The following is a 24,753-nucleotide window of genomic DNA, read 5'->3' on the forward strand; positions in this document are numbered from 1 at the left end:
GGTATGTCTAGACACCTGTGGCTGGCCCGTGCCAGCAGAATTGGGCTTGTGGGGCTTGGGCTGCGGGGCTGTTTCACTGTTGTGTAGACTCCTGGGCTCGGGCTGCAGCCTGGGCTCTAGGAGTCTGTGAGGTGGGAAGGTTCCAGAGCTCAGGCTCCCGCAAGAACCCAGAAGTCTACATGGCAATGAAACAGCCCCGCAGCCTGCACCCTGCAAGCCCGACTCAGCTGGCATGGGCCAGCTGCCGGTTTTTCTTTGCTGTGTAGAAATACCAGGCTGGTTTGTGCCACCTTGGTGTCTGGCTGTGAATGAAAGAGGGAGACAAAGGGCTCAGAAAGATGGAGCCTAACTTCCTGATAATGATGATTATGCTGATAACATTGTTGACGCAGCAGACATAGCAGTGCAGTATTGGGGTGGGGAGCTGGACTGCAATTAGACACCTGCGTCTGGGCCGTGCCAGCTGACTCACGCTCTCGCAAGTTTCAGGCTGTGGGGCTGTTGAATTGTGCTGTAGAGGGCTGCAGACCGAGCTCTAGGACCCTCCCACCTCACAGGGTCCTAGTGCCCAGGCTCCAGCCCGAACATCAACACCACAGTTAAACAGCCCCTTTGCCCGAGCCCTGTGAGCCTGAGTTCCCTGGTATAGGCCAGCCATGGGTGTGTAACTGCAGTGTAGACATACTGTAAGGGGTAATGTCCTTCAGAGGAGTTGTTAACCCAATGTCCTTGTTCTGTCTCTGATGGCTGTTTAGGTGGATGTTATGGAGTCCTGAGGAGAACCAAAAGATTATGGGATAACACAAGTGTCCTGGACAGTATTTTCAATTATTAACATAGATGATGTCCTAAACAGGTGTATATAAACAAAGATAAATCCTATGCTGACTAGGCACCCCATTCAACCCTACTGAAGATTATCGGACTGCATAGGGTATAGCTCACTACAGACCTGAATCTATACATGCTAACACCCCCCCCCATAATGAAAATATAAAATCGAGACAAAGCTCTGGGGTAGGACTTTGCTCTGGATATCCTTGTGAATATGAGGCTGAGATATGCTTTTGTTTCTTGATAGCAAGCTTTATGGGCAGAGACCCTGGCTCCTGAGCACATTGCTGGTGCTTAACAAATAATACAGAAATAAATCATAATATTCAATAATGATTGCTTAGTTTTCCTACATTAATAGAAGGGCCAAATTCTACCCTGACTTAAACCCTGTTAGCTCTGCTGATTTCCGGGAGGTTTTAACTCAGTGCAGGCAAGTCAGGGGAGAATTTGGCTCATTCAGGGTTTGTGTAAGTGGGGAAATTACGTGGTGCGAACAAGATGTTAAACATGACTTAGCACTCAGTGTAGACAAGGACCGTTGTGTTTAAATCATGTTCAAGTGGTTGCGGACCCTGGGGTTAACAATGATCAACTGACATAATTTTAAATATGACAGTCTGTGTCTGCATTGAGTGTTTAACATCGTGATCTAACATACTGAAATTTCCAAATATAGATTGCCCTCACTTTAGTTATCACTCTGAAAACACCTTCAAACTAACAGGACCTGTATAAAATCCAATCGTGTTCAACAGATTGTTAAGTGAAAGAAATTGAAATGTCTCCTGCTTAGAGTATGGAGTGTTGTTATAGCCATGTTGGTCCCAGGATATTAGCGAGACAAGGTGGGTGAGGTAATAACTTTTATTGGACCAACGTCTGTTGGTGAGAGAGACAAGCTGTGATACTTGGAGTTAGTTTCCCAGAGCTGAAGAAGAGCGCTGTGTAAGCTTGTCTCTCTCACCAATGGAAGCTGGTCCAATATTACCTCACCCACCTGTTTCTTCTTAGAGTCACATTTACAATGCCATGATATTAATGGCTTTTTGCCTTGTAATACTGACGCTCAACATGCCACCCACTCACATGTTTTTTAACTGCTCTGGAGCAACAGTTGACTGGTAGATCAGGAACCTACGACAATGAAACCATGGGAGTGCACCTAGTAACAAACAAACCTGGACCAGACATCATTTGTGGCACATCATTATATAGATAATAATTGACTACATGAATGATTAAGGCAACACACTTCCTTTATTTTAAAATATTTATTTTTAGCATTTGGATACTTTTATTTTAAGTTTAAATGACTCTTTAAAAAGCAGTCATATCAGTGTGTTTATAACTTCTGGTATGGATACATTCTGTGGAGATACCATGTCATCAAAAACCAGTGTATTTCAGAATGTAATGGAGTACTGAAAATCAAAAGGAGGGATTACTTTCTGTGAAATCCAATGCATAATCTCATGGGTGGTGGGTGAACCCTCCCCCTCTGGGGAGGCTAGCCCCTGGCCCCACCCCTTCCATCTGAGACCCCGCCCTTACCCCGCTCCGCTCGCCTGCTGGAGCCCCGAGCTCCCCCCACTGTGGCCAGAGGAGCCCCAGGCAAACTGCCATGACCCCCAGGCAGTCCGAGCACTGGCCTGAGCCACCCCAGGCTGCCAGCTGGCCCGAGCACCAGCCCAATGCCCGAGCCGCCCCGGGCTGCTGGTTGGCCCGAGCACCAGCCCAATGCCCAAGCCAACCTGGGCTGCCGTCCGGATGAGCCCTGAGCTCCACGCTGCCAGCCCAAGATGAGCCCCCACTGACTTAAGGGGTGAGGGGGAGCGAGGGTTGGGCTTCGGGGCAGAGTGTGGGCAGGGCCACAGCCTAGATTAGCCTCCCCTGGCTTATTATACCTGTCGCCCATGCATAACCTTAAATATGTACAGTTTGCCCTGAACCAAGACCCCAGATCTGAACATCTACTGAACTTCAGTGAAATTGTTCACTTTCACACTGGGCAAAATAACGAAACTGCTGCATAGCGAAACACAGGGAGAATTCAAAATATCATACAGACATAACAGTCTTACACTCACATCACTGAAACAAACCTAGTTCCCAAAGTCCCAAAGTTATCAGCCATTAGACACTCACATCTCCAGCTCTCCAGAAATAAGTGATTCCATGCTGAAACAATGCCAGACCATTACCTGAGACAAAGTGTGTGGTACTCAGGAAAGCAGGCAGCAGGAGGCAACAGAAAGGCAGTGCTCACACAAAGTGAGCAAAGGTGGGCATAGAGGCAGAGTTGGCATGTCCAAGAAACCAGCGCTCTGCTTGTTCTATCAGATGGTTCTGAAGATTCATCCCAGTTCTCTCACTAACTCTATATGATGCTGACCAAGTTGTTTAACCCCTCTTGGCCTCATTGAAGTAAATAGAAAAACTATTGGATTCGACATGGCCACAATTTCACCTCATGTGTTTTCATTTTCCCCTCTGTACAATGGGGAAAAATACATTTTTACCTTCCTCTTACTAGGTGGCGTGAGACTTTACTGAATGATAGTTTTGCTGCGAGCATGGTCCGTGCTATTATCATGCTAACTCTTCTGTAGATGGTGAAATCATTGACAGTTGCTCAGTCAGAGGCACTAAAATTCTGACACCGGGGCTTTACTTTGTTTTTCCCTCTGTTCGTAAACCAGTAAAGCATGATTTTCACCTCTTAACCAGAATTTAATCCTGTGGCATACGTGGCCGTCTTGCTCTCGGGCTGCTATTTAATGCATTAAACAATGGGCGAACACTAAACTGCTATTTTTCAGATTACAAACTACAGTTGCGAAATGTGAGAGGTGAAATCCAGGCAACTCTGAAGTCATGGGAGTTTTGCCGTTGATTTCGTGCCTGCAACGACAATGGTTGTACCCACCAGTGAGGGAACACATCACAAACCCAGGTCCTAGCTGCTGATGAGCACCTATTATAATGACAGTGGTGCCTTTTAAATCAGTGTCTGAGATGTTTTGTCACCTACCCATTCTGAGAGGACTGTCACTATGCAATGCCCATCTAGTGATAAGGGAGTGAAGGCGGGGACTGTGCTGTGCATGGGGCTCGGGAACATGTCACTGTACCGTTCACCTTGTACTGTTCCTGCGGTAGAGGTTAGGTGTATGTTTCTGCATGGATTTCAGGTGATGTTACACTTAATTTCAGAGCATTAGCACCTTTCTGTCTCTGAAATGAGATTTTCACTAACTTAGAGTCCCTGGGATCCTACTAAGCCCATTTACTGATATGTGACTTACACCATTTTACTGCTCATCACTGACCTAGTGACAATGAATTGTCTAGGACATTCATTATTATTTATTTGTATTACTGTAGCACCTATGAGTCCTAGTCATGGGCCAGGACCCCACTCTGCGAGGCACTGTGCAATCCCAGAACAAAAACACAGTCCCTGCCCCCAATCTATTTTTATAATTGTAGAGTTTTAAAAATACAAATGTACTTTTTACTTGGTTACAAGATACAAACCCGGTATTTCTGCTGCAAGCAAAATTTGCCTTCTTATGGACTAAAAGCTCAGGCTCTTGTTGCAAATTAAAGTTCTAATAGGAAATCTGTAAAGAGGGGCACAGTTGCTGAAATAACATCTTGTTTACCCAACTATCATTTGCTTTCCACTCATGCAACAGCCTTGCAAGAAAGACACTCGGAGCCAGATTCTGCAAATGTTTACTCATGCAGTAGTCTAGCTGAAAGATTAATAATCCCATGAGTCATTCCCTGTAGGATTGGGCCCTATCCTCTTGTTGGCTCATCAACTGACTAAATACCTGATATGATCTGTTATATAACATGTGGGTGAAAAGCTCCATTGCTTTCCTTCCGAAGAAGAAATACATCCCTGGAATGTCTCATTTGGTACAGCTAATATTTACTTTACAATTATATCCTTGACACTGTGGGGTAGAATTTCAAGACATTTCATGCCTTTGCAACAAACTGAATCTAGAAAGTGGACATGTACAAAGCAAACAAGCATAAGGTATATTTAACCCAAGCGAGAATACAGGAATGTGCCTGCCTGGCTTTTTCTGCACTGCTCAAAAGTGAATAGAGCTATGAATACTGTTATTCAAGTGTAATTTTCAAAGAAAAGTTGTATGTGTAATGATCTTGGGGTTCATTAAATAACAAACCAGGGAATGAGAAAGGAATAAAACTTTAATAAAACAAACTAGAGAGCACCTCTGGTGAACTGCTTCACACAGCCATGTGGTATTCCCAACCCCTGCCTCCAGGGCACATCTCCAAATTCCCATATTCATAACATTGTCCCTTTTGAGGGAGCGTCTCTAAATTATAATCTTCTACAAACATACCTCTACATCTTCCCTCTTAAAGAAAAACAAATTAACTCTTATAAACATATATATAAACAGCTAACAACTATGTAATAACACATGTATTACATTCTCAACCCATGTAGTGCATTTCCATAAACCTAATATGCCAGCTACCTACAGAGGAGAGGTTACTAGCACATCACTCTCAGATGAGTCTTTACCACTCTCTTTCCTCAAATACCCTTTCTCCAGGCAGGTTAGCAAATCTCTATGAGTCTTTCAAGACGTTTAATCTCCCATTCTGATCTTCTCAGTATCAGCTTTTCATTAGAGTCTGAGTTGTTCTCTTGTTTCTTGACAGTTTCTTTTTTGTGCATTGATGATAAAGGATCAGTCAGATGTGAAATGACAACATCCACACTTACTGCCAATGTGTTGGAACTTTCTGGGATTACTCATAGATCCCTTTGATTACATCTAAATGTGTCTCCTTGGCCTGTCTGGACTACACAAGACCTTGGATGCAGCTGTTCTTTAATGGTACCCCTTTGGTGCCAAGTATTAGAGGTTTGATTCCTCAAGCACACTCTATCACCTGGGTTAAGAGATGGGAGATCACAGGCCTTTTTGTCAAATAGTATTTCCACTTCCACTTCTGACTTTCTTTTATCTTCCATACGGTTTCATTGTAATTAGATTTCAGCAGGTTATCAGTAATTGGTAAATTAGAGCTGATCCTTCTTCCCATTATCAGCTGAGCTGGAGAAAAGCCATTCTCCAGGGGTGAACTTTGGTAAACCAGTAACGCTTTATACAAATCTCTCCCACTGTCAAAAGTTTTTTTCATAAGGTTCTTTATTGTTCATATAAACCTTTCCACAAGACCATTTGTTTGGGGGAGGGAGTAATTTGGATTTGATGTTTTGTGATGAAAATCCCAATCTATGGCAAATTGCCTAAAATCTGCAGTGGAAAATTGCAGCCCATTATCACTATCATATCCATCTGGAATTCCATGTCTGCAGAAGATTCCCTCAATGCCGGCTATCACAGATTTACTATTAGTACTGTGCAGTGTGCAAATTTCTGGATACAGAGAATAATAATCTGTGATTATTAAAGAATCCTTTGATTGCCAGGTAAATTGCTGACCTTCTCATAAGGCCTTTGTGGAACTGGATGAGGTCTCAGTGGCTCTGTTTGTTGGCCTGGCTTGTATTTAAAGCATGAAAAGCAGTTTCCTACCACGTTAGTAATGTTGTGATTGATCCATGGCCAGTACAGCATCTCTCATGCTCATGGTTTGTACTTCTCAGTTCCTAAATGATCCTCGTGGATCTTTTGAAGCATTTCTTTTCGAAGGCTCACTGGAATTACAATCTTACTGCCCTTGAAAATCACCCCATCTATCACAGTAAATTCATGTCTGCAGTTCCAATAGTCTCATATACTTGGACAGCAACTGCTTATTTCTTCAGGCCACCCTTTAATTATCACTTCTTTAAGGATTAACGATTCATCTTTCTTTGACTGGGGACGTAGCATCATTTCAAGGGCTAAAATCTTCCTCTTATCAGGTTTTACACCTTCTTCAAACTTAAAGTTGTTATACATATCCAATGCTTTCCCCCCAACAGCATGCAAAAAGACTGATGATTTCACTTTATCATTTTTCTCCTCTGCCCCTATGGCTGCTAAATACAATTTAAATCTCTGTCTGAATTTTTTCCAGTTCTCTGAAACATTGCCTGACAGTTGCAGACTGGATGGAGCTTACAACACATCCATTTTTGGCTCCCCCCCCGCCCCCCTTCTTAACACGGTCAAACTACTACTGTGCTCACCAAATACATGCAAAAGCTTCTGTGTCTGGTGTACACATGCTTCTCTGATGCTTCCCTTAAGTTAACACTTTTTTAAATCTCATTTTAAAGCTAATCATTATTTTTGGGGCCTGACAATTGATATAATATATTAAATGTCATGCTTTGGATGTATTGAAAGTATTCCTATAATCTGTCAGCTAACGTAAATTATATTAGTAGAAGTTATTTTAAGGCAAACTAGAAACCATTGTGTTAAACAATGCAAAGGCAATTTACAATTTTGTATACCATACGCAGCTCAGTTATTTTTCTCCAGTCAAAATAGTTTAAACTTAACACTATTGGAAATGTGTTTAACCATAAGGAGAAAACACTTCACAGCAGGAAGGTTTCCTGTTCCACTTCCTTAGGACCTAATCTTGCAAACTTCTGAGCTCTCTCAGTATTAGCTGAAGTCAGTACACTCAGCACCTTGTAGGAGACACATGGGAATTCATAGGATCAAGCCAATAATGAGCTGTGTAGCCTGATTTAGGGCGTACTGATAATATGAATTGAATGTATCAATTTAATTTCTATTTTAATGTCATTTTAATTAATTATTAATATTAATAATAATTAATCATTAATATTAATTAGTATGGTTAAAGGCTCACCAATCTGTTTGATCAGAAGATAAAAGTTCTTGTTCCAAATCAGGCTCCACAGAATTTACAAAGGACCCTTGGCGGTATGACAGGAAGCTCACACCGAGACAGATATAGCCTTAAAGACTTTTTATTCAAATCAATAACAGTAAGCAAATGGTAAAATACCAGAGTTACAAAGTTACAGTTGCATTACTGCTATTCAAAAGATACATATGATAATATAGTATTATATGCAACAAAGCTTTGGTTAATACACCTTTCCTTGATAACCTGGTGGTAAAAGACACAAGACCAGCCTTGCAGTTCAGGTTTCTCAATTCTTGAGTGAGGGATGCAGTGCTTAGAAAATGCTAAGAGCTATCAAAGCTGACTAGGGTTTACTTGACTAACTTAAACTTAAAATCAAAACCTAATAAACAAACAAAGAATAAAACTTAGGGAAACCAAGCCTAGCCTAGTTCCCTTGAAACTTAAAGTTTAAGAAGAACAAGTATAGCCTACTAATAGTAGCAGTCATCATAAATAGATAGAATCGATAGAGTAGAAGTAGAATAAGTAAGAATAGAAATGGAGTACTCTAGTGAGGTGGGTTACCTCTTTTATAGAGCAAGTGCCGGAAATCCTTCCTCCTATACCCAAATTTCATTCCTCACCCACAAAACGTTAGGGTACGCTTACCCCATAGGCTAGTATGTATATGCATATTGATGACAGGTATATACGCACATAAGTTTCCTTGTGGCGTACCTGTTAAATCTGTGGGTACAACACTGAAAAACCCCCTATGCTGTTCTCCATTGTCTATTGGTCTAGATAAAAGGTCATAGACACAGGCGTGGGTACTTAGCTATTTAGGTAACAAGATATAGGTCAACTTTGCTTTGTGAGTAAAAGGTCTTAATATAGATCTGCTAACTTTGCCTTAGCTTAACATACAGGATATGGCCTGTAGGTCTCTTGCATTACAGCCAAACTTACTTTAATATAAATTTATAAACCTGTTACAATACATCAAATACTTAAACTATAAGAAAAAAAAAATATATATATATATGCAAGCAAGCAGGTTAGTCCTATAGGCTACAGCTGCTGTTCTTTGTTTTTATAGATGTACTAATAAAGTGTGCCCGATCCCCCTCTGCACTGTAACCTCCCCTCCCTCGCAGTGGAAAGTCCACTAGGCAAGGTTTTGCTAGCACAGAATATCTGCAAGTTCCCCCCTGCTGGGACTAGCTCAGCCACAGAAGTGGTGGGCATTGACTCATTGCACAACAGGATGGCCAAGGAATTCTCTGATCCAGTTTCTTCCCATTGCGGGGTTACCTCAGGCGGCTCTCGGTCAGCCGCGCGGTGGGGGTGCTAAAGCAGGCTTCCTGCCTGTCCTGGCACTGCGGACCGTGCTGCGCCCCAGAAGTGGCAGCAGCAGGTCCAGTTCCTAGGCTGTTCCCAGTTCCCACCCCGCCCCCACCTTGAGCACTGGCTCCACAGTTCCTGGCCAATGGGAGCGGGCGGGGGGGTGGTGCCTGCAGGCAAGAGCTCCACGGAACCGCTTCTGCGTCTCCACCTAGGAGCCAGAGCTGCAGCTGGCCGCTTCTGGGGAGCAGCATGGTCCACAGTGCCAGGACAGGCAGGAAGCCTGCCTTAGCACCCCTGCTGACTGGGAGCCACCTGAGGTAAGCCCGCGTCCCAACCCTGTGCCCCAATCCCCTGCCCCAGCCCTGAGCCCTCTCAAGTCTGGAGTCCCTTCCCGTACCCCAAACCCCTTATCCTCAGCCCCACCCCAGAGCCTACACACCCAGCCCCAGAGCCCTGACCCCGTCCTGTGTCTCAACCCCATGCTCCAATCCCCTGCCCCAGCCCTGAGCCCTCCCAAACCCAGAGCCCCTTCCTGCACCCCAAGTCCCTCATCCCTGGCCCCACCCCAGAGCCTGCACTCCCAGCCCAGAGCCCTGACCCCCTCCCATACCCTAACCCCCTGCTCCAACGCAGACCCCCTCCCACACCTTGAACCCCTCATCCCCAGCTCCATTGGGTCGTGGGCATCAACAATTTTCTTCAACTGGGTTGCCAGAAAAAAGTTTGAAAACCACTGCTCTAGTGTCTATATTCATACCCAGAAGGCTGACAAAACCTGCTGTCTGTTACACTGGTGTAATCTCCTTGAAGTGCACTGCTGCATTCAGGCAGAATTTAGCCACATGGCTGTATTAAGGCATGAGAAGCAATGAAGATGTGAGTGTATATTAGTTGACAAATGCATACTGTGTCTTAAATTACTGCCTATTTGCCTTACAAAGTAATAGATTATGACTAGAGCTGGTTCGTCATTTTGTGTCACAATAATTTTACCAGCAGAAAATGCCCTTTTCTGCAAAGTCAAAAGTGTCCAATGGGAAAATCGGAATGGCGGCTCCCAAGCTGCTGGACTAGAAGGCTTTCACCTGCTGACAGAATGTGAAATTGACAACAGACTTCTAGGAGGCCTGATGAGGCTGAGTGCCCTGACTCTGCTTCAATGCTTCGCCCCCAGCTTCAAGGCCAAAGAGACAGACCACTTCAGTTCTCTGCCTCTCCGATGGGGGGCTTGTGAGGAGAATGAGCAGCTGGGCTCTCTGCTTCACTGGCTGCTGGAGATGGTGGGGAGGCAGAGCAGAAAGTGAAATTGACAAGACCCTTTCTTGTGGGCAGCCAGGAAACTAATTTTTTTTCTTGAAATCCCTTCCCACAAAAAAAAAATTGTTTTTACTTTTTAATCTTGATTTGGGATGAAACATTTTTCAAAACCACAACATATTTCACAGGAAGGTATTTCCATTATCTGGCCAGCTCTAAATACAATGAACACAAAGTACAATATGCTAAAGATGTGGAGGTTACATTAATTTTCATCAGCCAGAGTGTTTGTACTTATGACTTCCATCCAAGTAAAACTGGAGGCAGAGAATGAACTAAAATAGCTGCATTACTAATCTTTGAAAATCCAGAGAAAGTGAATATAAAATATATCCTGGTATAGCTAGCCCAATAACACAGATCTTTACTCACATGGGTAGTCCCACAGGATCTCACTCAATAGCAGGGATACAGTCAGCCACGAAAAACTGGGTATTTACCAGACGGTAGTTAAAATTATTGTGGCATTTGTGGCATTTTCCTGTAAGTATGGGAAATATTGCAAATGCTACATTAAATGATGTCCACTTTAAATAACTGCAAGCATAAATGTGCACATAAATAGAAAAGAAAATCATTAGAATAAGGGCCTCACCCTGTAAATGCATACCTCGGGAATAGGCCTTGATCACAGAAATAGATGATTTGAGTTAGGCTAGGCCTATACTGTATAGAAATTCTCTTACAATAGATAAAATTCCAGCTGAGAATTAATCCAATTATTGATTTGTTTTTTATGGTTTAAATACCATATACTGTTATGTTCTTTAAAGCATACTGCCAGTACCCAATAGGGCTCAAGTCCACATATAGTAACCCTGCTAAAGAGCATAACGTTTCAGATGATATGCACAGCTGCACCCAGAGCACACATTTCCACTTGGATTAGAGGCAACAGGATTGATAAGCAGATATTTTTCCGACGGAAATGAATTTATGTTCACTGGTCCATTATTCTTAATGGAACACTCACTGAAATAAGCGATGAGTTGGCCATTTACGTTTTCAATACCTTCATTGCAGTTCAGAATTCCTGTAGGTATACACCCCTCAGGCAGGGATGAATCAATGTGCACTCAGTGCACCTGCACAGGGCCCCCATCTCAGGGGGACCCCTGACAGCCAGATTTGATGGGGGGGAATCTTGTGATTTTTTTGAAGCTAACCCAGTGGCTCAAAATGGTCTCTTGTAAAGGTGATGGAAGCTCTGTTTCCATATTTAATTCTTAGTATAGTTTAGTAGATTTATATCAGTATGATGAAAATAAATCAAGCCATTTTAGAAGACTAACCAGAATGCAATTGAGATGAACCCATCAGAGCTTTGGATTGACCCATTGCTGTCACTCTCAGAGCCAGGCTTTGATGTTTATAGTGGGTAACAATATTACAGGTTCCACCCAAAGGTAATTAACCCCTGTCTACTGTGATCATTCTGCTACGCATGGTAACAGGACTAGGATTTTGGGGAGGGTCAGATAAATGCTTCTTTGGGGGCAACCCTAATCTTAATGAACTGGGATTAGCATAGAGGACTCCCTTGCTCTATGACCCATGCTTAGTCTGCTAGTCCAGGCTGTCTCTTATACCATTACATTTTAGATCTTGTGGCTAGAGGTTACAGTGGTTGCTCAACAGAGGAACATCTCAACTGCAAGTAGCGAGGTGGGAAAGGAGCTTGGGATGCCTTTAACCTCTAATTTGGCCTCAAACCTCTCCTTCCTAAAAAGATGGGCTATTTTGAGTTCCCTATGTAAATCAAAAGACCCTGTGGCTTTAGGTCTCATGGGTCCCGAAGTCCAGACCTGGGCAACTAGTGGGGCTATGCATATCCCATGATCTTTAGGAAAATTTGCAGTGGCAAAATTTCAACCCTAAAGATTAGTTTGCATTTTGAGGGCTATTTTGATGAGGAAAAGGAGGAGAGGGTCACCTGGGCATTTAGGTCACCCAAATCAAGGACTGCTCACAAGCTCTGGGTGTCCTGGATCCTAAAGGCCAGCTGCCCTTGCATTTTCAGTGGTGTACATTATTATAGTCAAATCAATATAAATGAATGCCAGTCTCAGTTCACTAGATCATTTCTGGTCATAATATAAAAACAATGAGGAGTCTTTGTGGCACCTTAGAGACTAACAAATTTATCTGGGCATAAGCTTTCGTGGGCTAGAACCCACTTCATCAAATGCATGGAGTGGAAAATACAGGAGCAGGTATAAATACATGAAAAGATGTGAGTTGCCTTACCAAGTGTCTTAGTCTCATGCCCAATACATTTGTTAGTCTCTAAGGTGCCACAAAGACTCCTCGTTGTTTTTGCTGATACAGACTAACATGGCTACCACTCTGAAACCGGTCCTAATATAATATCTCTGCTTTCTAAACAGGATTAATCTAGTGTAACTGGGAGCAGGAGCTTCCCCCTTTTTTTGTTCTGATGCTATATTATATTTCATGATATCTCTTGAATCTCACTACATTTGGAGACATCTTTTCATTTATGAAAAATGCCTAGTAGCTGCAAAATGTTGCCTCTCCAGCATATAGGAACAAAAAACATATATCATGGTTTGGAAATATGAGCTGGTAATAAACTTGGAACTACACAATTCATAACTGATATGCATACTTCACTCCAAGTGCAGACTAGAATTAGACAGAGGTCACATGAATGTTTCAAGAAAATGAATTTCTTTAATGCACAGTGCTGCCGTTCTGTGCAACTTCAATCCGAAACACAAGCTTTTAATCTCCTTTGGCGCTCTTACAATAAATAGTGTAAATAACAGTAGTCACTGGAACATGCACTATTTATTCCAAAAGAATTATTTGGCTCCATTACATGACAACCTACATGGATAATAAGAACAACTAAAGTCTATCACCTCCTTCTTTGGTGCCGGCTCACTGCACATCATAATGAGGCTACTATAAAAGAAATGTGCTCCACAACACATTTTGAAAAGCAACAATAATCTCAGTATAAGCAGAGAAGAAAAGATGCTGTGGGTACAGAGGTCCATCCAATTGTGCAAGAGGAGGATGTACAACAATGATATCGGTTTAACTGAGGAGAGTAGTAAAACTATAAAAGAAAATGGAAAAGCAAAAGAGAAGTAGAGGAGTGGGAGGAACGTCAAAGGTGAAAAATGGATAGGGTGAGGAGGATATGAGCAAAGATGTGGGAAGTGCTATCTCTGGAAAAACTGACTCACTTAACAATGAATCACATAATAAATACCTAAACACTTGGCTTTTTTTCATCACATTTGTTGAAAGAAACAGCTGGATCAAGAAACCACCCTCCCTACTGAGTTTCTCCTTGTTTCAATTTAATCTGTAGCACCATGTTACGACTGCTGAAAAGCCTTAAGTGCTTCTGGACTTTGTAATGTTTTTGACATCATGACATTTTTTTTTTTGTGTGGGTACAACCAGGAGGCAGTAGCTTTGCACCCAAGAAATTACTCCGGTCAGGGAAAGACAAAGGAGTGAACAGACTTTGCTGGCAATATGCCATGACGTCTAAAAAGTACATTACAATCAACAATGAACATTTTTCTAAGCTTTCACTGGATATGCATTCAGTTAAACAGAACTTGCAACTTAAGTCTCTGGAATAGCATCATCTTGTAGCTCCTGATAATAGGCATCTTAGAGTTCTAGGGCCAAAGCTGACTCTCACTTACACCAGTGTAATTTAATTTAATTCAAGAGTTATTCTGAATTTATATCATCGTAAAAGAGAATTAATTTTGACACTCAGTCTTTTGTTTATGTGCACTTGATTGTTATACTCAGTGAGACTTTACTGTTTTGAAATATAATGCATCATATTGAAAATAGCTTTACTGTTTTATTCACCTGTGACTGCAATAAAAAAGACTCAAACTTTGTGTAAGACACTTGACTTCAAGCTATTTACACCAGAAATGGATTTGTCTCACTCATATAATATATATATTATACTACTTCTAAGTACTTTGAAGAGAGATCTAATAGATAAAGGAAGGAGTTGGTTTTGTATTGTGCTCTAAAGATAATTTGCTCATAAGGTGCAGCTTTTGAGGGGATCAGCATCCTTTGTGAGTCTATGGGTACATGACACTATACACTTTGTGCTGGAAAGCATGTTAAAATCTATAATAAATCAAAACTCTCTTCCTTCAGGAATAAATATTAAAATATTTATTTCAGGTTGAGATTGTGATCTGGAGTCTGAACAAAAAGCTAACCTTTTATGGCACTGTACATCATAAAGTTGCAATTGATTTGAAATTTGTTTTTTGAAAATATAGAGTAGGAACTCAGGAAATGCTTCAGATATTACAGAAATAATAAAGCAACAAATAAGAGTGTGATAGGATATTTAGGAAAGCTAAAATGGAAGTTAAAATCTGGATAACCATTAACATCTGCATATTTGTTTCAAAATATTGGACAAGAAAGTAAACTTACTGTGGACTCAAAATATATGAAATAAAAAGCAAATTAAGAAATTAGACTAAAAAGAAGACAGAACACCACATGGTAGAGTTTTAAAAACTGCTGTTCCTCCTGAATAGGGTTTCACTGTTATTTGATTTATTATTTGTATTGCAGTAACAACTAGAGGCCCCAACTGAACTCAACACGTCATTGTACTAACCGTTGTACATACAAAAAGTAAAAGATATTCCTTGATTTGAAGCATTTACAATCTACACGGACATGAAAGACAAAAGGCGGGATGAAGGAAATATTATCCACAATTCCAGATGGAATTAAATGACTTGCCCAAAGTCAAGCCCATGGAAATCTGTGCCAGAGCTAGGATTTGAACCCAAATAATCCAAAGTCCCAGTCGGGTGCACTTTTACTAGTGAACAGACTCTCTTCTCTCGGATTTGATCAACAGTCACAAAGACAGGTCACCTTCATGTCCAAGTTCTTGTCTTTTGACCTTGAGTCATCACTGTTACTCACCAAGTGACAGAGAGAGTATCTCCCCAGAAGGACAGTGCCCTTTGTACATTCCTTTCCAATTCCTCTCTTACAGATAGAGGCTGAGAGGAGAAATCATTCTTATCTATATCATTCCTAACTAGTTACCCGTAGCTCTTTGCACTCTTATTCAAAAGCAGAATTCAGTTTGAAAATCCGAAGTTAAATAAAAATGCTTAAAGAGGAGTAGGTTATTTCATGGATATCCTACTTCCTGTCATAGCTGCCATTTCATGCCACACCTAGTCATTATGGATCAATAGTAATCAAAGTAGTTAATGTTTGAGCCAACCTCCAGGGAGAATCTGAAAAACCATAAACTGCGCATAGATACACAGAGAGACATCATTAACTGCAGCAGGTGATTCCAAAGGCTCAAAGAAGGAAATATATTTTAGAAGGAAACAACATTTTCATACTAAAGGTAAGGGGTGATCTAACTAACATTTATTTGGAAGATTTTTAAGTGCCGAAGCAAGGGAGTTGGGTTTTTGGTGATGTCAGCAACTTAATGGCCTGTACTTTTTCTTGTCTTGGAAAATGGATGGCTGTATTGCTACTGTTAGGAGCGGTTTGTATCTGATGCAGATCAATTTTCTCCTTCAAGGCAAAGTGGTTTATACTTTAAAACTTGAATCTCTAAAACAAAAAATACAAAGCAGGCATTTCAAATATGTTCTTTTAAAAACTTTTCATGTAATCAGATACTTTTAACTCTTCATCTGGAAATATGTACTATACTCACAGAGCGTTTATTACCAAAAGCTGCTTGTATATTTGCATACTGGATACCCTAGAGTCATATATATTTCATTTTTAAGTGTTTTTAGACAGAGGATCCATAAAAAAGATCATTAGGGATATATAAACTGGCTAGGAAAAGAGAAGTGGGTGAAATGAACTAGTTCAACCCTCAGCCTGGATCTCAGCTGTCAAACTCTCCATTTTTGTGTGTGTGTATTAGAAAGAGCTTAGGTAGGTATTGCTCCTTGTGCTTACCCCTAAACTGTTCTTGTATGTTAGCTAAAACCCTTCTCTAAGTCTCAGCAGGTTTTGCATTCTATACTGGAACAGGTGAGTTGGATCAGTTGGACTCATGATTTCTGAGGTTTCCTGGGTGATAGGGAATTGTGCATTTCAGGGGCTTCCGACCCCTGGGAATGCCAGAGTGTAAGAGATCTGGTAAGAGCCTCTAGCCACCTGAGAAATACTGGTCCCACCTCACAGTGTGCAAGGTTATGATGAAGAAATAAGCACTGATCAAATCTCTGTTCTAGGTTTTATCAACTGGTACAGTGACCTGTTTTATAAATATTTTTGATAAGGAATTATATTAAATTTGGAGGAAAAATAGGCCTTTCCCAAACTATAACTTACCAAACCAATGTATCCGTCATATTACTGTACTTCTCAGTCAAGCTTGGATAGGTTTAAATCAGGGATCGGCAACATTTGGCATGCGGCCTGTCAGGGAAAGCCGCTGGCAGGCCGGGACGGTTTGTTTACCTGCAGTGTCCGCAGGTTCGGTCGATCACAGCTCCCACTGTCTGCAGTTCGCCGTTCCAGGCTAACTGCCTTCTCCTGTGAATTGTAGAGGAGAAAACAGAAGAATTAAATGGGATGGAAAAGCCCTAAAAGCAGGAAATCTAAAGAGGGCTCTGCCTCCACAATATGTTCTTCCTTCCCTGTGGTTGGGGCTTGGTAGCTTAAGGTTGTGTACTGGGGAATGGGAGAGACCCAAGATGCAGAGGTGCTGAATGCTCACAAGTGCAATATGAATTATCAATGGAGAGGCTACCATGACTTTTTGCAACATTAACTTTCACTGTGCATCAGCACTGCTTTACAGAATTGGCCTAGTTCTTTAAGTGGAAGTGTTCTAACCCAAGGAGAAGAGAATTTCATTTCCATCAGTCCCTTAGATTTACGACAGGAAGTGATACACACAACTGAGCCCACAGTTTTCAAAGCTGGGTTCCTTGTGATGGGCTCCTGAATAGTGACCTTAAATGTAAGAGCGCTGAACTGCCCCGGCTGTCATTGAGAGTTATGAGTGCTCAGTTGTTTTGAAATTCGGGAGGCTTTAATTTAGCATTAATTTAGGTGCCTATATATGGATTTGGGAGCTTGACTTTTGGCACCCAGGTTTTAAAAGTTTGGCTTAAACCTTTATTTATAAATAAATGGAATGAGAATTCTGATGGACTAAGATAAATGGATTGTAAACTATTATGTAATCATTCACAGGAGCCAAAATAAAAGAAATCAAGATGTTTAAGCTCTGTGGACTTCATCTACTCTATCTTCTGGTATTTCACCTGGTGAGTGATTGCTTTTTCCTTTGTTTAGTTGGTAAAAACCCATGAATATCAACAGATGTATCCAGGCCCTTAAACTATCTTTCATAAATGGCATTTCAGTATACAAGTACGATGGGCAACATATTTTATATAGAATTTTTATAATATGGACAGTGGACAAAAATCCTGGACATTCATGTTCTTATTTGAAAGATTACAATTAATGTCAATCATTTAAAAACAGTTTGCTGACAAGCTTTAAATAAAAAGATCTTCTTATACTTCTCCTATAGTAACTGAATCTGCTAAGGAAGAACGATTAAGACATGGTGTCATATTTCTCTTTGCTGTAGCTGAACCTCACATTAATAAAGATTTGAAAACGATTCCACCTTACATCATCAAACAGTGATGACTTTTTACACTAGTTTAGTGCTATGCTCTGTATTATAATTTACACTTGTGCCGTTATATAAATGCATTTTCCTAGGACATACAGTGCTATATCATTTAAATCATACCTATTATTTATTTTACTTAACTTCATTTCTCCACTTAAATCAATTTGCAGTGGCTTATCTATGGCCTAAACCTTCAACCTTTACACATATGAGTAATCCCCATTTATGGGAGCAGGCCCACTGAAGTCAATGAAATTACTGATATATGTATAGGCTGAAGGATTGGGGCTCTAAGCTGCATTTGTAACTAACATAAAGTATAAAAAAGTCATATCTAAACCTATAATAAAACAATGCCTCCCCCCACAATATGGAGACCGGTATAACCATTACTCTCATAAATCCTGTTGTCCTCAGTAGACTACTTGTGTGAACATAGGATTGCAAGACTCATCCTATGCTCCTTATTGTACTTCACATTTTTATTGCCAATGGGTGCACCTATAGAACTCCTGAAATTGTACTGCAATGGTTATAGTTAGTTTGTACAGGACTGTAGCAACTGCCAAACAGAAACTAGACCAAAGAGGTAAACAGTTCTTCCTTGTTGGTTCATGAATAATGATTCACAACATACTCATGCATTAGGAAATGTTTATGGCTCACATAAAGCAGTTTTAATTGACAGGATGAGATAGCTGTTGTTTGATACAAGAGCTAAACTTTGAACCCTACAGTTAGACTGCACAGTATTAGCCTTGTTCCTTCAGAATAGGCACATCATCCATAAAACATGACAAAGTAAAATCCCTCCCAAACCAATGGCCAACAACAATAAAAAAAAACCAGTTTACAATCTATCAGGCTGGATTCTGCCTCCTTTGCTCTTGTTGAGAGGGATCTTGAGTAGCCCTTCTGAACTCCCTGAGCCTACTTGCACAGTAGGGCACAAACACTATGTAAGTAAAGGTGGCAGCTCCATGGTCATCATTCTGCCTCAGCAGGAGCCACTGTAAGCTGAACTTCACCTGAAACACAGCACAATAGCATTTCATGGTAAATTGTAGTGAGTCCTCTGTCATAGCCTGTATAAAGTCTTTCCCTGAAAAGTAAGTATGGAAGCATGTACTTTGAATACACTTGTCTTGAATACTTTGAATACAGCTGCACTTTGCTGCATAATCCCCAGGGGCTAGATCCATGAAGAGAACTTAAGCTCAGTATTGGTCCACTTTGTATAAATAATTAAATATTCAGTGGGCCAGAGAGCATGACACCAGTGTTATAGCCTAAGGGTTGGGGTACTCATGTAGGAGGCAGGAAACTCAAGTCCTTGTTTTAATTATTTATACAAAGTGGAAGAGTTTCAAGGGGAGAGATTGAGAGAAAGAGCCCCACCCCAGAATATTCCATAGCTCAGTGTTTAGGGTACTTTCCTGGGAGATGTGGGAGCAAATCACGCAGAGCGGGATAGGAAACCGAGAATGCCTATGGGATTGAGCCCTGCAGGCAAGATAGGCAGGGAACACCTAGTCTGAGGATCCTGCCTGGGATGAGGTATGAGATAGGTGTCAGGATTTATTCAGGGGGCTGTGTGCAGGCTCACTGACAGATTCCAGATGTGTGTGTGGGGGCATTATGGCAGACATTTGGGTGCTTAGATAGTTTAGGTGCTTACATGCTTAGGTGGCAGCTGAGCGAGGGTTTTGAGGATCTAAATTTTGCACATAGGCACCTACCACAGTAGTTAGGCACCTAAATCCCTTTGTGGCTCTAGCCCTGTGACTCTGGATTTCTGTTGTGAATTTCTCCACAAAGGACTGGATCTTATTTATGGTGGAAGGCATCCAACAGACAAAATTCACTCACCAGGCTTATCGCCACAGGGAAAATGACCAGCAGTACACAGCAGTATAATTATACCACTATAGCTATGCTGGTATAATTCCATATGTGGACACACTGGTCTGGAATAAAAGTGATTTTATTCCAGTAGCATTATGATGCAATCTTTAATTACACAATCACATACTATTTTCCTGCCTCATTCAATGCATAGGTTGGCCAGTGCCCACTTAATGAACAGCTATTCAATATTTTGATTTATCCTCAGTGTTCAAACTCTGCCCTGAAGACAGAATTATTAATTTTCTCATGGGCTTTTCTGTGGCACTGATGCTTTTCACAACACCCCTGTGAGGTGTGGTGGTTTTACAGATGAAGAGTTGAGGCATAGAAAGATTAAGGTCAAAGTCTCCACTAATTTTGGGTGTCCAATTTGAGATACTTAGGACCTATTTTTTCAGAGTACTTAGCATTACATAGCACTTAATATGATCAAAACACAGCTCCCAATGACTTCAGTTGCAACTGTGAGTGCTCAGCACCTCTGAAAGTCAGGCCCCAGAGTCTCAAGTTGGGCACCCAGAAAATGATGAACATGTAATTAGTGACTACCCAAGTGAAAAGTTTGGTTTAAGTGACTTGTTTAGCCTCACATTGGAATTGTGTGGCAGAGGCAGGTCTAGACTCCAGCTTTCACGAGTGGTATTCGACTGCCTTAGTTATGAGACCCTAATTCTCTGCCTCATTCACTACACACTTTCCAACTTCTGCAACAAATGAGTCAGGGAGTCCCACAGACAACAGCCGCCTTCCCTGCACAACCTTGATTCATCCTCAAAGCAGATCCAGCCAGTGCACTGAAAGAGGCAGGATTCTGTGGAAAAAACAGTATGTAATCATGAAATTAATTAGAGGCTATCATAATGCCTATGCACAAAGGAGTTGAACTGTGGTTGCCAGGCAACCTTTATTCTGGCAATTCCTAACTTTTGAGTAACTTTTAACATAGTTTTTTGTGTGTAATTTCATATAAACAACTCCCATGGTGTTATGTTTTTATTAAGGAAATTGTATTGACATCACATACCATGTCCTTACTTTAATCAGGTACCATTATGATGATCAGTTGTTCTGTGTTTTCCCTGGCAAAACTAAAATAAAGGTAATGGTAAGGAAATGACTTGCACTATGGATATTCTAAATGTTTGCACATTATTAATCCATTAAAAGCACTTTTTAAAAATGGTCTATAAATTTTGGAGCTTACTGAAACATTAATGTGTATATGTTAAAAGCTGCTTCAGAAAACTGGTTTTATTTAATTTTTTTAATAACACAGCAACATATTAGAGCAGGAAGCAAACTTTGAACAGCATGTCTGCTCCTAGGGAGCTTTGGTCATAACCACAAATGTGCTGGAACACTGACGTTTACAATGAACGTCAATCCCATTAAAAAGACAATAATTACTGCAGTGTATTTACATTATGTTCTCAGTAGTGAAGTACACAGGGAAGACTATCGCTGTACAGGCTGTAGTCTAGGTTTGTCAGCCAGTGAGATGAAGACAAGTCAGTTTTGAACAAGAAGAAATAAAGAATATGAATATCAGAAATCAGGTGACAGAATCCACAGGCACACACTATGAAGGGTATTGGTCATCATTTTGAAAATCATTTTTCCTCACTGTTTGTAGTTAAGAACCACCCTTTGGAAACTTGGTAGGCCCTGGCCCGTTCTGCTCTCAGCTCAACCCACTGGCATATTTTGGGCAAGACTGTCACTTGCCCTTACATGGACAAGCAGAGGAGTAAGGGGCATAAACCCTGATCCCCCCCCCCCCCCGCATGAGCACTCTGAGGAGGGGATGGAAGAGCAGGCACCACAGCCCCTCCCCGCCCCCAATACCACAGGCATGTTAGCTGGGAGTAGGCAGAGCCTCCAGGACACCAGTCAGAATGAAAGTAAGCTGCTCTTAGGGCAGCGTAGCTATCTGCTGTCCCTTATACGGGGGCTAGACACAAGGCTGTAACCAGGGTGGGGCAAGTGAGACAGCTGCCCAGGGTGCAAAGGCGGAGGGGTGGAAAAATGGGGCGGTATGTGTGTGTGTGTGTGTGTGTGTGTGTGTGGGGTGGACATGCAGAGTCGTGTGCCCCTCTCCCAGAGATTTTTGCCTTCCATTTAGCACAGTTTGAAAACTGTCACCTCCTGCCAGGAGTTGGCGGATTGGAAGCTGCTGGGAGAAGCCCGGCCCACTTGGGCCCTTGGCTCTTCATGCTGAAGGAGCCCAATGCCAGCCAGCGATGCCCTCTTGAGCCAGCTGCTGTCTCTGGTTCTGCTGCTGCTCCACAGCAGTGAGCAAGCCCATTGGGGAGCATCTCATAGCAGCTGGGCTCTGTTGGGGAGAGGCAAGAGTGTATCAGGGGCACAGCTCAGAGCTGTGTTGCCCGCCATGTATGGGGAGCACCCACCCATACAGAGGTGGCTGGCTCAGAAAGCAGAGCAGGGAGAGTATGAAGAGCCAGGGGCCCAAGCAGGCCAGGTGCCTCCCATCAGCTTCTGATCTGCTGGCTCCTGGCAAGAGGCAACCGTTTTCAAACTGTGGGGTGTGCCCCTAGGGTGTGTGCCCCACAGTTTGAAACCTCTGTGCTAAACGGAAGCAGAAATCTGAGGGGTGGGCAATGTGACCCTGCATGTCCCACCCCACATTGCTTCTAGGGGGTGCAAATATGCTTGATTACCCCAGGTGCTAAAAGGCCTAGTTACAGCTCTGACTAGATGTATGGTCTCAATCTAGCCCTCAGTCCTTTTGTGCACACAAATTGGTTCCTTTTGCAAGCTGAGCATGTGATATTTAATTAAGTAATATATTTACTTTGGAAAAAGGCAGCATTTAAATATTTGTTTTGAAAAAGAATTTTAAAAAATAACATCAATTTAAAAAAATGGATCTACATTAAAAACCAGCATTAGAAATCATTAAAAATACATTAAAAATCTAGATTAAAAGCCAGCCATTCTCAGCAATGTTCACTTTACATTATTTTAGTGCAAATTTTTTTTTAAAACAGCATCTTTTTTTATACTGCAGTGATGATAGGGCTGCTGTTGAATTGCAACTAGCATAGAAAAGATATTGAGTACTTGTGGCACCTTAGAGACTAACCAATTTATTTGAGCATAAGCTTTCGTGAGCTACAGCTCACTTCATTGGATGCATACTTTGGAAACTGCAGAAGACATTATATACACAGAGACCATGAAATAATACCTCCTCCCACCCCACTCTCCTGCTGGTAATAGCTTATCTAAAGTGATCACTCTCCTTACAATGTGTATGATAATCAAGTTGGGCCATTTCCAGCACAAATCCAGGTTTTTTCACCCTCCGCCCCCCCCCCCAACTCACTCTCCTGCTGGTAATAGCCCATCCAAAGTGACCACTCTCTTTACAATGTGTATGATAATCAAGGTGGGCCATTTCCAGCACAAATCTTCCTCCACTTCTCTCCTGCACAGGCTGCGTGCCATGGTATGAATGAATTGTATATCAGTGGACCTCTGCAAGACATGACCTTTTCTGTATCAGAAGGTACAACTGGAGTTCATGTACTATACCAGGTAATCATTAACTCTGAGTGTTCGCTCTTTGTTCAAAAGACCCATCCTATGCTCATTGATATCCATGAGAGTTTTGCTGTTGATTTCAATAAGAACAGCAGCCCCAAAGATGTGTTATGATAGAAACTTTGACTTTTATTATCTGATAATTTAGTGCCTGTTGATAAAATGTAAAGCATCAGCCTCTCTCAAATAAGTTCCAAGAGGATACTTCTAAAATAGTATATTGCTATAATCAGCATTCCTAGAGGATGAATTTAAGAAATTACATGCCGTTCATGTTCAGTCCATCAGACAAAGGCATAACAAGATCCAGTGGCTGAAAGCTGAAACTAGACAAATTCAGACTGGAAATAACACCTACATTTTTGACAGTGAGGGTAATTAACCATGGGAACAATTTACCATGGGTGGCGGTGGAGTCTCCATCAGTGGCAATTTTGAATTTAAGATTGGTTGTTTTTTAAAAAGATTTGCTCCAGTTATATAACAGGTCAGATTAGATTATCACAATGGTCTGTTCAGCCTAGGAATCTATGAATCTGTGAACTGCATTCTACCTGATTTCCTTTTCTTTAGAGATTCCCTTTACCCACAGTGATGTCGCTCCAAGTGTCACGAGCTTTGTTTCTAGTGAAAGATGAATAGCAGAGCCAATACTCAAATAGATGGAGGATGAGTGTGTTATGTTTTTTCCATTCCTGTACTCAGACCAGCCTCCGTTTTAGACAGATGTCTGCTTTCCCCCTTACTGCATCCTAGAGCTGGGAAAGTAATGTTAACAATGATTCATCTACTAATTTAAGACAGGGAAAACACCAATGCGTTTGCATATCATTTGCCCACTCTAGCAAGGAGCAATGTTGACAAGGAATTTAAAAAAATTGTGAATTAAATAAGTTAAATTCTCTGAAATATTCCTGAAAAGAAACCTCTTCCCCTGACTTTTTTCTTTACTCTCTAGTTTACAATGGAGCCGCCTGCTGTCAGTTTGAGACTGTCTGGTGAAAAAGATGGCGTCATCAAGATCGCGTCAAAGAAAGGCTATCTCTATCTCAATGGATCTCTAGACAGGGAAACCAAAGCAATCCACAGGCTACAGGTGAAATAAATGAGAAATAGAGCAGGCTGAAAAAAGGTTGGGGAGGGTTATTAATTAATTAATTTTTTTGCTGAAATTTGAAATTAACACATCAGTTGAAATTTCCTCCCAACCTCTGTTGCCAACTAATTCATTGCCAGTAGAGAGTTTGACTCCAGGACAT

The 24,753-nt window shown here is 41.5% G+C and overlaps 1 protein-coding gene across 1 annotated transcript in view; it reads left to right on the forward strand.

Annotated features, from left to right (window-relative positions):
- Nucleotides 1-24,753, forward strand: part of CDH17 (cadherin 17) — a 62,347-nt gene that overhangs the window by 2,282 nt on the left and 35,312 nt on the right. Inside the window, exons 2-3 of the mRNA XM_077808673.1 lie at nt 23,387-23,488; nt 24,453-24,590. Coding sequence (XP_077664799.1) covers nt 23,387-23,488; nt 24,453-24,590 — 240 coding nt within the window. The remainder of the gene's footprint in view (nt 1-23,386; nt 23,489-24,452; nt 24,591-24,753) is intronic.

The sequence above is a fragment of the Eretmochelys imbricata genome, chromosome 2 (assembly GCF_965152235.1).
Source record: "Eretmochelys imbricata isolate rEreImb1 chromosome 2, rEreImb1.hap1, whole genome shotgun sequence".
Lineage (NCBI taxonomy): Eukaryota > Metazoa > Chordata > Testudines > Cheloniidae > Eretmochelys > Eretmochelys imbricata.